The sequence below is a fragment of the Lentinula edodes genome, assembly GCF_021015755.1.
Source record: "Lentinula edodes strain Le(Bin) 0899 ss11 chromosome Unknown C8R40scaffold_1, whole genome shotgun sequence".
In the NCBI taxonomy this organism is placed as follows: domain Eukaryota; kingdom Fungi; phylum Basidiomycota; class Agaricomycetes; order Agaricales; family Omphalotaceae; genus Lentinula; species Lentinula edodes.
In genome coordinates this window covers 1,992,245-2,003,680 of record NW_025764307.1, presented here as the reverse complement: position 1 = coordinate 2,003,680, position 11,436 = coordinate 1,992,245, and the positions used below count along the sequence as shown (strand labels likewise).

Below are 11,436 nucleotides of genomic sequence, written 5' to 3'. Positions count from 1 at the left end.
GACTCGGATAGGATAGTGGAAGTCTGTGGAAGTGGAAGTGGTACGTCTATGATCATTCGCACTGAACTTCCAATTGTCTGCCACAGAACGTCAATCTGGATCCTCTATTCCCCGTTTCCATAAGTCAAACAGTATCTTGAGCATCTTTGTTGGTTTCTATAATCATACATTTGCAAATTCTCGAAGCCTTCAACAACAACGATCATCAATCTCTTCTGGTGTATCATTCAAAGAGTTCGTACAGCATCTTCTGCCATGGATATCATTGAAGGTATACCTGTTCACTTGAAGTCACGACATCGGAGGCTTCTGGGATTCCACAAGATGCCACTCTGGATTCTATGTCCATCTCATCTCCTTGCCAGTATCGCCAGGTGGCGCTTCATCTTGCTATCAATGCTGGATCCGCTGCTCATGCGTGCAAGAGATATACATTCATGGATTTATTGCATCAACAGGTGCTCCTCCATCGTCCAGTAATTACTATCTCTTAATCTTGTTTCAATTCTCATCATTCTATTCTGATTGATTTCGATTTTCTGCTTTGTGTTGACGATACAAGATCGGTGAGAACGTTAACTTGACGCAGTTGTAGGTGGAAATTGCACATGAGTCCATGGTCGTAACCTTGAAGAACCGGCAACCTCATCAGATCAAATCTGTTGCTTGTATCAGTTCTTGATTCTCATCTGCTGCACTGGTGGCTACCATCTCAGTGGCACGTTCTCTCAGGAAATGATAGCAATTTTCATTCGAGCGAGCCTAGTGTTCTTTATTATTAACGGAAGAGCTTATACGATCAAACTAGATACTAAGGAGGACTACATCGATAATACTGGGATCGGAAATTCCAGCTGTTGAACACTTTGAATATCCGGAAGTAACTAGCAGGAGCATAGGAGAATTGAAAAAAATAATCAGCTTGATCATCCAGCGTGTATGTGAATGAATTGTTCGAAACAGTGCCATGTAGTGGACGTACTCTATAAGTCACTTTCTTCGTACCAGAAGGGGTCCGAAGAAGCAAACGCAGAGCTCTGAGAGGCAATTTCTTCCATTTTTTTCCGGATCTCCTTTGGGTCATGGCGTGGAAGTTGGCTGCAAGCTCGATGCCATCGAAATGTGTCACCAAAGCTACATTTCCTCGCATGCCAACAACGGTCACAACTAGCTCGGTCAGAAGACCAGACACAGACACGTCCAACCTTATAGCAGTGGGTACACGGAGGCTATAACAAAAATCGTCAGTGACCATTCAACTTTACGAAAAAAAAGTGTAAAGGTCGGAACCAGGAGTTGGTAGTACCTACCAAAGTCTGGGATACCTCTTTTACCCATGCTTCGGTGGCTTGAATGCTTGACCCAGGCGTAAAATGATATTTAAGAACGCTAATGATGTCCTGATCCTGATCTCTGCTCAATGGGTTTAAATGTCTAAATTTAAGAGCTAACTGGGCTTCTTCTGATAACCCCCGGTAGTCGAATGGTAACAACGGGTGTGCCACAGGCGTGGACGGCGCAAAATAAACCTTTGGACCAGCAATTTTACAACCGTCCTGGGCTTCATCGTCTATCATGAAGTGGGTAATAAGCTAAAGAGTTTTTGGAAAACTGATAGTTTGCTCACCATTGTCTATTCGAGGTCGTTTCCTGTCACTAACATCATCATTTTCATCGTAATCGCAAGTCAATGACTTTCGTTTCTCCATTGCCATAGAAGGATCGGATACGTCCGCGTTTCCTATGATGCGAACTTCAAGGGCTTCATTTGAGATTGTCGTCGTTGGAACCGTATCCTTGGATTGAGATATTGAGTTGTTTGAGATAGATTGGTTTTGTGATGGACTTTCTTTGACAGAGGTATCCACAATTTTAGATGCCCTTTCGAGTGAAGTTCCACCCAACGAGGATGAGGGCGAAGTACTGGATCTAGACTTGACAGCTGATCCGTCCTGAGAGTTATCGTCTTCAAGATCGGTAGAGTAATCATATTCTAGATCCTTATTTTCCAAGTTGTAAATGGCCCACGCATGCATGTGAGCCTCCTCGACTCTCCTGCGATCTTCTTCCTTTCGCTTTTGTTCTTCAATCTCCAAACGCTGTTGCGCTGCCTGTTTCCACCGAGGATCTACCCATTCGCCTTCCCAGGAAACTTCAGAGCGAGAGAGGACAAAAAGGTCACCCGTTTGAAGGGCATCTTGGGCACGCTTAAGATTCTGTTCGCTGATTGCAATTCTGCTTTCTTCATAGATTTTGACAATGTGTTTGTAACGAAGCTAGAGATGGAAGAAACAGTTTTTGGTATTAATATATGCTTGCCATGCATCCCTCGTAACTAACGCTCAAAATGCTGTAGATGGGGTTACGACTTACTCTGCAGGCTGCAAATCTCGCTGCCCATTCGACCATAGTTATGAGGTTGTCATTGACAAGCTCTTGGGATTCATGGCTGGTGAGTTGAACTAGGTCCACCAATGCCCGAGTATAAGGATCAATTGTTTGAGTGGTCACAGAAATACTAGTTTTGGGAGGGGTAGACATAAGAGTCTGAGAAAAGGTATTACAAAAGAGAGCGCAAATTGGTTCGGCATTTTCCGACACACAACTGGCGAACGACTTTCACAATCTAATTTCTGATAACATCTTTACATACACAAGAAACAGGTTAAGCTTTGTCCCCGAACTTCCTCTCCCACTCGAGCACAACATCCACAGTAGCAAGGAACGTCTCCTCTTGCGGAATGTAACTCTTCATACCCAAGACCTCTTTCGCAAATGTCGTGTCCATAGGCGCACTAGTCTGAGGTCCAGGGACCGAAGTCTCGCTAGGCAACCTCGAAGCCAACTCCGGCTTCTTGCTACGAATCAACGCAGTGACATCTTTCCACTGGAAAGTACCATTGCTGATAATGAACCTCTTGTCTCGGCCGGAAACTGGTGGGGTGGAGAGCGCGAGAACGTGGGCACGAGCAGCGTCACGGACATCTATCATATGTCCAATTGGATTGGGAGCATATTCAGGGGCGAAGAGCATCTTCACAAAGCTGTTCGTGCTAAGACTGGATGGGGAGGAAGTCAGAGGGCTGAGTTGGGGTCCAAAGATGGCAGGAGGAAGGAGGACCGTGAAGTCCACGTCAGGGTGCAAATGAGCCAACTCCCAGACAGCCTTGTCAGCGATAGTTTTAGCTTCTTGGTAGACACGCATTCCGTCGTTCTTGAGGTCAATGGTTTCGGAAGTAATGGAACCAAAGTCCTTTTCGGTAAGGATGCGCGTACCAAAAGCGGCTTGAAAGTCGGCTGCGTACAAAAGGAATTCAGTGAAACATGGTCGTCAAAGGTAATTTCGGAAGATGCGCACCATCAAAAAGGTTTACGAACGTGCCGGTAACAATGATTTTCTTCACGCCAGCGGCGATGGCCTGCTTGACAAGCGCAACAGTTCCTTCGTACGCTCCCTAAGCGAATCGCAATCAGTAAGTTTTCGGGCTTTGGGGATAGTAAGCTCACGGAATAAAGATCCTGACCAGAAACGCCTTGACCATAGATAGGTGAAGCGGAATGGATCAACGCATCGACACCTTTCAGCGCTGCTGAGTGATCTGAGATCAAGGTCGGTACTTCCACGACTTGAAGTTGTTCGGCAGTAGCTTTGGGGAATATCGATTGGAGCTTCGAAGCTGACCGGGCAGTACCGCGGACGGTGTATCCTTTCTCGAGGAGCTGAGAGATGATATGTGCTCCCAAGAATCCAGTACCACCAGTGACCTTCATAAGTTCAGCCTCAGTCAAGCCTTATCTGAAAATAAAGGCAAACATGCACGTACAAGAACAGTTCCTTTAGACATTTTCTTGGATATAAATCGGATGTTGACAAGCGTAAGAACGATGTTGGTTTGCGAGTTCGAGTGATGAAGGTTGAATCGAGAAAAATAGGAGTTTTTATAGCTATAACCAATTCGATATGTCGAAATTGCGAATGAATCATCCTGACCCCCGTCCCTGGCCGTTGCACGCCTTGGAGCAGCTTGGAGCTAGAAAATATTGTCTTTTGATTACTGATCCAATTTCTTGCCTGATATAGCTTCGCCAGCTTATTCTGCGATGAAAGGGGTGTCCTCTGATATTCATGACTGATACAGATTTGGGTGTATCAGTCAGCGCATTGTTTGGCACTCCGAGGTCGCCCTGTTCTGCTTTCAAATACGGTGTGAACACTTGACATGGATTGAAAGCCAGTTACGCGTAGGATATTTGGTAAGAAGGGTTCGTGAGTATTGACAGAACAGGAACAAAATTGAAGTTGCAAATCGGAAGAAAGTAAGATGTCGAAAAGGGAAATGATCTCAGGGCCGTTATTTAAGCGCGCAAAACCATTCTTCAAACTTCGATAACAAGTTAAACTTTGCGATCATCTCTTTTTGGAACTGTTCATCGCACCGGCCAAAAGTCGACCTCAGAATCAAAAGTCCTTGTTTTATCGTTAGAATCTACGTTTGTGACTCCCAAAACATGTAGCTCATCGAAAAATTACGCTCTTTCAATGCCTTTTCAGGCCTTTTCCAAGTTGGGCACAACCGAGCCTTCTGAGGCACGCAACTGAGGTGCTCTCGAAATCCCAAAAGGACAAGATCCAGTGTCGCATATTGATTGAACACTTGTTCTTCCTCAATCTCTATCGAGAGTCTTGATCAGTAATCATTGGAGATACTGGACTGGTGTATGGCTCATGACAAGCCGCAATCTGTTCTTGACTTTTGATAGAGGTCAGTCATAATAGGACTCGAGCTGACGTTGTCCTAATACTGAACTTAGAAAGTCCATATATATCGTCATCTCGAAATCCGGCGGTATAATCCCTGCAGTGCTGAACGCTGAGCTCGGAGCCGAACCGTTCTTCTATGAGGGACAAGCTGGGTTAAGGTGATTCCCCTATCTCAGTATCTTCGGATTTGTCGCTTTTTTGCCAAGCGTTTAGTTCACTGCATTCTCCTTCATATAGATGTGGCTACGTCTAACTTTATGACATGGATTATTTTGTGATAAGTCCCATGAGCCTTAATCCACATGGCTCGACGGCGAAGAAGACTACCTCCTTCAATCACCTTGTTATTTCTCGGCGTTTGACAGCACATACCCGATGCAGGGGAATACTACTCCACGCACTACTATACTCCTCCTTTACAATAATTATATTCAGAAAAGGCATCCACAACGCATGTGCGTTTCGACGCTGCATATGTTTCCTCTGATCGCCGAGTTCTTGTGTTCTTCCGCTGTGCTTTTATCCTGTACGATGCCATATGCAAATCAACGTGCTCAAGTTTTCGACTTTGGCTTTGCTTGAACCTTCCAAGGATCCCTCGATGCCTTCGTAACTGATTGGACCTTCTCCTATTGATAATCTATCGGTCCCGTCAAGAAAACCTGTCTTAAACTTATCTGCCAATGGTCAGCAAGTATCAGGCATGCTCTCACCAAATATCTCCAACGAGCGGTGTATAAAAGCGTCGTCAAACAAGAATGTTCTCTAGTTCTTTCGAGATCTCCTTCCCAGGTCAACCAACATGTTCTCTGTCCGGACTCTCCTCTTTGCTTCCTCTCTGATCGTTGCCAGCGTTTTGGCTACTCCGGCCAACTTCAAGGTGACTCGTTCGCTGCCTGAAGGAGATGTTACCTGCGGTAGCACCGTCTACACCCTTTCCGAAGTTGAAAGTGCCGTCTCTGGCGGTTTCAACCATCTTGATGACCCCATCGGTGATGGTGAATGTTCACTGAAGTTGCGCTCCCAGATATCTGTCTAACATGGAGAGTTTAGACTCCTACCCTCATATTTATCACGACTACGAAGACCTCGATATGTATTGCTCGGGAAGTACTTGGTACGAGGTGAATTAATTCATGATCAAAGGAATGGGAAGAACGCGACTGACTCATGCTCTCCACAGTACCCAATCTTGAAAGGCGGGACTGCTTACTCCGGTGGAGACCCTGGTGCTGACCGTATCGTGTTCAACCCCTCGGGCACCTACTGCGCGTGCGTAATACCATTCCTCGTATCTCCCTAATCCCGACTCATATATTCTTTGTAGTGTGATTACCCACACTGGTGCTTCCGACGACGACTTCCTTGCTTGCAAAGGCGATTGAGATCGTAATGAGAAGAATGAAATAAATATGTACCATACTTGTCATATTCAATATAAACTTAGAGGAATGACTCCGAATATCCGGCATGACATCCTAAAGAGGCAATATTGTTCCGGAATATTCTCGAATGATTTACGCGTGATCTGTCGACGGTCACGGAAAGCTCACTAAGCTCTTGTCATGATCATGTTGAACTTCCCTCAGCTAGATTTCGAATTCATGGTGATCTTACACCTTTCATTCCAACCATCATCATATTATGGCTGCTACTACAGAAACTAAAACTGCTGGCACCCTCGGTATCCCAATCGAAGTATCATCTGTCTCCGAATGGAACTCCATCCTTCGCAACGCCTACGCAAATAACCAAACCGTCATCGCAGATTTTCATGCTGAATGGTGTCAGCCATGTAAAGTTATTGCACCAGTATACGCCAACCTCGCTTCTCAGCAGCCTTTTACTTACTTCCTCCGTGTCGATGTCGACGGAAATCGTACTCGCCCTATCGCGGCAAAGTATTCGATCTCTGCAATGCCTACATTCGTAGTCATTAAACGCCCGCCTGGAGAAGAAGGAGCCGCAAGCGCTACAGGAAAGGGCGTAGTGGTCGAGAAACTGCAGGGAGCTGATCCACAGGGTTTGGCGAGGATAACGAACACTCACGCTAGTCGAGCATATGCTCCGCCTTCGGCTTCACGAACACCAGCCGCGGAGAAGGCGAAGAACCTTGGTAATGACCTTTTCAAGAAACGGCAATATGCTGCTGCTGTGGAGGAATACTCCAAAGCCATCGCGTTATCCCCAGACTCTGGTGTTCTCTACGCTAATCGCGCGTTAGGATATTACAAATGGATTCAGTCCAAAAGAGAAGGGGCGGACTCTGCTGAGGCAAGGAATGCTTTGAGGGTAAAACAGATGCAAGACGGTTTGAAGGTCACAAATATGGAAGAGAGATGGGGCAAGGGATGGGTGAGGCTGGCCGAAGCTCTCTTGGAAAGTGGCTGTGAAGAGTCTCTAGAAAATGTAGCAGAAGATAAAAGGTCAGAAGGGAGGAGGGTTTCCCTGGAAGGCGCTGAGGAGGCATTGACAAACGCGATCCAACTGTCTGAAGGCAAGGTTAAAATTGGTGAGTTCGTTCTTCATATCTCACCGCTCCGGCTGTTCATGTTTCTCATGTTTCAGAGGCACAATCCGTCCTTGAGAATGTCCAAAAGGCAATGGCTGCTTTACCATAGATTGTGTCTCAAGATTTGTACTATGAACTTTTAACTCCTCAGCCGCGATTGGGCGTGCACTATTGTTGTACTTACTAATGCGTAATATCTAAACTATTGAACTCCAGATCTCCTCGCAGCCAAGTATCTTTTCCCGAAAACCTCTTCAATCGCTGTCACTATGACTGTCATCCGAATCAACTAGCTGGGTATGGAGAGCATCGGGCCATCGAGGAATTCCCCAGTCTCTCCATTCAGCGATTTCTCTCACCCTCAAATACTCTCCTTCAGATCCCAAGTGTCAGCCGAACATATCGCAAATGCAACAAAAATGCTCACTAGGAGGAATACACTTTGCACGTAGTCCAAGGCTGTTCGATCCATGCTGAGCTAGAGGATTCCTCTGCGACTTTTCGAGATAATCTGACGGAAGAAACATGATGACTTGTTTCGGTTCTTTACCTAGGAACGCGGCTGACAATGGTTCGCCAAACATGATCGTATTCCGAACATTGAGTTTTGCATCCTTGATATAGTTCTCTAATCTTTGAAGGCCAGACCAAACGTTTGCTGATCTGTCCGTAATGAACAACTGCCGATTTCCAGGGATTTAACGAATGCACATTTTATGACAACCGGAATGACTGTACTTTTGGTGCTTCCAACAGGTTTTCTAATTGGTGTATGCGTATTTCACACTGGGAAAGTCGTCTGTAATCAGAAAGGAGCACCAGAAAAAAGACAGAAAGGCTCTGACCTTCCAATGACGCTGGTGGTCACTGAATTAAAATGAGTATCGTGCTCAACACTAGATGAGTATAAATAACTCACGAATCCATTGGGACAGGATGAATGTGCTTGTAGCCTCCGACATCGCTGGTGAGTGTCCCCGCTTGGTTATATTCTTTGGCTGCTGTCTGCCGTTGAATGTGTAAGAAGTTATACCGCAGATCGAAGCGAAAACTCACTTCGTCGGTGTAGTGAAATCCGACTATCTTGTCGAACGTTAGACCTCGTTTATCAATCACTGGCACGGGGCAGGCTACCACGAGCGAAAAACGGATCAGAAGCAGCAATGGGGCCAGCACATTGAGAGAAGGGATCATTGATCAACTCAGAGACCAGCTCTGGAAGCTCGAAAATTGGTTTAGTAAAGTTAAAACAGATTCTCAATCCCTTTTATAAGCCTCTCTTCGACAGAACTTGCCTTATCTATGGAGTGACTTTCTAAGCATCCTCTCCCGAGACCGGGGCTGATTTACCAGTAGATTGATATCTTTTCTGTCGGAGAAGAGAGGGTATAAGTTGAGGAGATGAAACCCGCGGCATGCAAGCTTGCGTGCAGTACGCGTTTATCAGCATTGAGAAAGTGCCTGTCCGGTGGGTCCATGGAGGCTTGTAACATTGGTAGTGCCATTCGTTGTTCATTCCTTTAATGCTTTGTACACATACACCGAGACCGATGCCCCACATGTGTGTAGCATCAATGAAGTACAAGCCCACAAGGCGTAGATGGGACAAGCACATTGCCATTCACTTAGTCAATACTAAACACCTTGTACATTCTAAAGTATCAATGTAACCCTCAAATCCAAGGGACTGCTAGGAATGTCACTTTGCCAAGTCCAGCTTTGACATGCTCAATACGACTCGTACTAACCAAAAGTATCTAAACCAAGCGTTCATTGCGAAGAAAATTCCATATCACCGAGCTATGCTCACGAACTTTGCCATGTTGTAAATATCTCAAATTGAATCCAATACTCAACTATCTATGCATTGATGGACATATTCTATAATGATTCCTATAGGTACTGAATTATGAGCAGTAAGTATTGCCTTTTCGAGTCAAGGATAAGATTGGCTTTATCCTTCTCGTGCTACACGACTCCTCCGCGAAGGGAGTAAGAAGGGTTATCCAGATTGAAAATAAGTACTGGAGGCATGAATGAATCCTAATCAGGTTCTGTACTGACTTGTTACGATGATACTCATTCATCCATTGTTGGGGGATTGAGCACAATCAACCCCTGAGGTTGTTTCTCGTTCCGGTGAGCCGGAGGTCCCGAAGAGATAAGGGTAGATGTGCCTTCGTATTGACTTTCTGAAAAGGCAGGAGGAGGGGCATCGATATCGCGCACAGGATCTGAAGGTGATAGAGATGTTATTTCATTTGAACGCTCTTCAGTCTCTGGAACATCTCTTTCAGGCGCCTTTCCTTTCATATCAGCAGTCCAATTATATCCATGTGCTGGTCGTTCGAATTCTGGAAAGTTCTTGTATGCCTTTTCCTTGGGCGTTCCGTATGGATCAGATCCAGTGGCCTCCAGATCGTACAAACCTACCGTCTCGTTTGGATCTGTATTGGAAGCATTTTCAATGCTTATCCCCAAGTCAGTCCTAACCATTATCAGCGTCGGAGCGATTCCCTGCAAACTCAACCTTCAGACTTTGTGACAATCTGGCGGTAAAGACACACACACACCACTATCAGCGTGAGAATAGCCTGCACGTCCACCGTTCCCGGGACGGTGAGCGCAAGTCCTACAACCAAAGCAACAGGATACAATAGTCCCGATTCTAGTCTGCGATCATGATGAAACAGTCAAAGGACGTTGATGACATCGAGCTGAGAAATTATACGAACACCATTGCTGCGATACCGCCGATACTCTTGTCACTAGAGTTATCAATCCCCAATGATCGTCGGGTATCGCGTGCTATCCACCAGATTCTTCCAGCTGAATCATGTCTTCATATTCCCCTTCGAAATTTAGATATGAAGTGAACGTACCAATGAGGCCCGTTAGCATAAGATTTGTGAACAAGTTGACCGAAAGGAACGCGTAGGAGATGATATCTGCAGCCTGGAGGGAGGTATTCTCAACTCCAGCTGTGTTCAATAAGCGGCCTGCATTGTTTTTTATAAGTGCCGCTGAGACGATGGCAATCACTTTGAGTCAATGGGATGGTAAATATACACGCTCTGACTCTTTATTCGGCTTCGATACTCACCAGTATTCACCAGAGAAATCACGATTGGACCCGCGATAACATACTTCTTTGAGCCCCATACCACGTAACAACGATATAGCTGGATAGGATGGTCAGATTGAACTGTTACTGTAATTCTGTGAAATCACCTACCAGTAGAGCATCCGCAATGATACTTTGACGATAAGTCCAATCAGAAATCAAAGATTTTTGCTGGGATAATTGGTTGAGCTCACTTCGCTGCCACGTATATACCTTCCGCTGCAACGCTGAACAGCAGAGTGTGTCAGACGTGTTTGGTAAGAGCAAAGATTCAAAAGAAATATCCATACGTCAAATTGGCATATGATATGAAATGCGAAGCCACAAGTGGGTCACTCAGATCGTCGGTGAAGGTCAAATCGAGGGTAAACAAGGTCATCTGTTTTTCAATCAAGATTGAAACAACTACAGCCATTGTTGCCAGTAGATAGAGTAAGAGGAGGGAGATTTGATAGTAACGTTGTTGTCCTCGTTGGTGAATCTGGAGGTATACGTAGAGACCGAATAACATCGTGTAAATGCCTGCATAACTTTTTCAGTCACGGTCGGCACTTTTGGGGTTATATCCCGGACTGACCATAAAATAGCAGCACGAACTAATTGAAGAATGAGTCTCGGTTTCGCAGAGCAATTTATACTACTTACCATCTCCATAATGAAGGTAGGTTCCGTGACACCGAAGACGACTTTACCCAGATCTACTGTCTCGGTTGATGTGTTGTTAGAGGCCATGAATAAAATGCGGAAAATCACTGGAATGAGGATATGTATGCAACAATGTTTTTAGCATATTTATATATCTCCTTACGAGAAGACCGGAGAGGAGTGTACAATTGAAATGGCTGGCTGAGGCTGTGACAGTGATGCGCTCGCGCCACTACTGAAACACCGCCCGCGAGGAGCCGCGAGCGCAACACAAGGCGACACAGGCTCAGCACGGGAAAAACGTACAGGGGCGATACGTACTCTACCTATAATAACATAGATTAGTATCACAAACTGCCATCAGGCTCTTGAACACTTCACCCACAATAACAA

The 11,436-nt window shown here is 45.5% G+C and overlaps 7 protein-coding genes across 7 annotated transcripts; 2 read left to right on the top strand and 5 right to left on the bottom strand.

The window, feature by feature from the left end:
* Positions 1-543: 543 nt before the first annotated feature.
* Positions 544-2,766, bottom strand: C8R40DRAFT_51320 (uncharacterized protein). Its single transcript, XM_046235297.1, has 4 exons — positions 2,374-2,766; positions 1,628-2,276; positions 1,311-1,570; positions 544-1,229 (listed from the first exon to the last, which is right to left on the bottom strand). Exons 1-4 carry the CDS (start codon positions 2,539-2,541, stop codon positions 984-986), a joined length of 1,323 nt encoding a protein of 440 aa, XP_046092651.1. The 5' UTR covers positions 2,542-2,766; the 3' UTR covers positions 544-983.
* On the bottom strand, positions 2,377-3,381 carry C8R40DRAFT_1078747 (uncharacterized protein). The gene has a single exon (XM_046227022.1). The coding sequence runs from the start codon at positions 3,203-3,205 to the stop codon at positions 2,666-2,668; it is 540 nt and encodes a 179-aa protein (XP_046092650.1). The 5' UTR covers positions 3,206-3,381; the 3' UTR covers positions 2,377-2,665.
* Positions 3,242-3,771, bottom strand: C8R40DRAFT_1032107 (uncharacterized protein; the record flags this gene model as incomplete). Its single annotated transcript, XM_046223230.1, has 3 exons — positions 3,242-3,297; positions 3,359-3,455; positions 3,508-3,771. Coding segments are annotated over 3 exons (417 nt in total), but the record flags the coding sequence as incomplete, so codon positions are not given.
* Positions 3,772-5,564: 1,793 nt separating this feature from the next.
* Positions 5,565-6,147, top strand: C8R40DRAFT_1164968 (Ribonuclease/ribotoxin; the record flags this gene model as incomplete). The annotated part of the gene is made up of 4 exons (XM_046230602.1): positions 5,565-5,760; positions 5,816-5,886; positions 5,946-6,034; positions 6,090-6,147. 4 exons carry the CDS (start codon positions 5,565-5,567, stop codon positions 6,145-6,147), a joined length of 414 nt encoding a protein of 137 aa, XP_046092648.1.
* A 102-nt stretch (positions 6,148-6,249) lies between these two features.
* On the top strand, positions 6,250-7,615 carry C8R40DRAFT_51256 (uncharacterized protein). The gene is made up of 3 exons (XM_046235295.1): positions 6,250-7,054; positions 7,082-7,274; positions 7,491-7,615. Exons 1-3 carry the CDS (start codon positions 6,407-6,409, stop codon positions 7,565-7,567), a joined length of 918 nt encoding a protein of 305 aa, XP_046092647.1. The 5' UTR covers positions 6,250-6,406; the 3' UTR covers positions 7,568-7,615.
* On the bottom strand, positions 7,492-8,035 carry C8R40DRAFT_1078734 (uncharacterized protein). The gene has a single exon (XM_046227021.1). The coding sequence runs from the start codon at positions 7,856-7,858 to the stop codon at positions 7,664-7,666; it is 195 nt and encodes a 64-aa protein (XP_046092646.1). The 5' UTR covers positions 7,859-8,035; the 3' UTR covers positions 7,492-7,663.
* Positions 8,036-9,353: 1,318 nt separating this feature from the next.
* Positions 9,354-11,130, bottom strand: C8R40DRAFT_1164965 (uncharacterized protein; the record flags this gene model as incomplete). The annotated part of the gene is made up of 10 exons (XM_046230601.1): positions 9,354-9,791; positions 9,848-9,947; positions 10,010-10,103; positions 10,157-10,315; positions 10,378-10,456; positions 10,510-10,531; positions 10,593-10,625; positions 10,689-10,920; positions 10,976-10,994; positions 11,044-11,130. 10 exons carry the CDS (start codon positions 11,128-11,130, stop codon positions 9,354-9,356), a joined length of 1,263 nt encoding a protein of 420 aa, XP_046092645.1.
* Between the last annotated feature and the right edge of the window lie 306 nt (positions 11,131-11,436).

Excerpts from the sequence above, each read along its gene's own strand:
- C8R40DRAFT_51320 (XM_046235297.1), bottom strand. The coding sequence starts at position 2,541 with ATGTCTACCCCTCCCAAAACTAGTATTTCTGTGACCACTCAAACAATT. Across the intron at positions 2,277-2,373 it reads CGAGATTTGCAGCCTGCAGA|CTTCGTTACAAACACATTGT; the intron begins GTAAGTCGTAAC and ends TTCCATCTCTAG. Across the intron at positions 1,230-1,310 it reads AAGAGGTATCCCAGACTTTG|CCTCCGTGTACCCACTGCTA; the intron begins GTAGGTACTACC and ends TTTTTGTTATAG.
- C8R40DRAFT_1078747 (XM_046227022.1), bottom strand. The coding sequence starts at position 3,205 with ATGCGTGTCTACCAAGAAGCTAAAACTATCGCTGACAAGGCTGTCTGG.
- C8R40DRAFT_51256 (XM_046235295.1), top strand. The coding sequence starts at position 6,407 with ATGGCTGCTACTACAGAAACTAAAACTGCTGGCACCCTCGGTATCCCA. Across the intron at positions 7,055-7,081 it reads AGGCAAGGAATGCTTTGAGG|GTCACAAATATGGAAGAGAG; the intron begins GTAAAACAGATG and ends GACGGTTTGAAG. Across the intron at positions 7,275-7,490 it reads TGAAGGCAAGGTTAAAATTG|ATCTCCTCGCAGCCAAGTAT; the intron begins GTGAGTTCGTTC and ends ATTGAACTCCAG.
- C8R40DRAFT_1078734 (XM_046227021.1), bottom strand. The coding sequence starts at position 7,858 with ATGTTTGGCGAACCATTGTCAGCCGCGTTCCTAGGTAAAGAACCGAAA.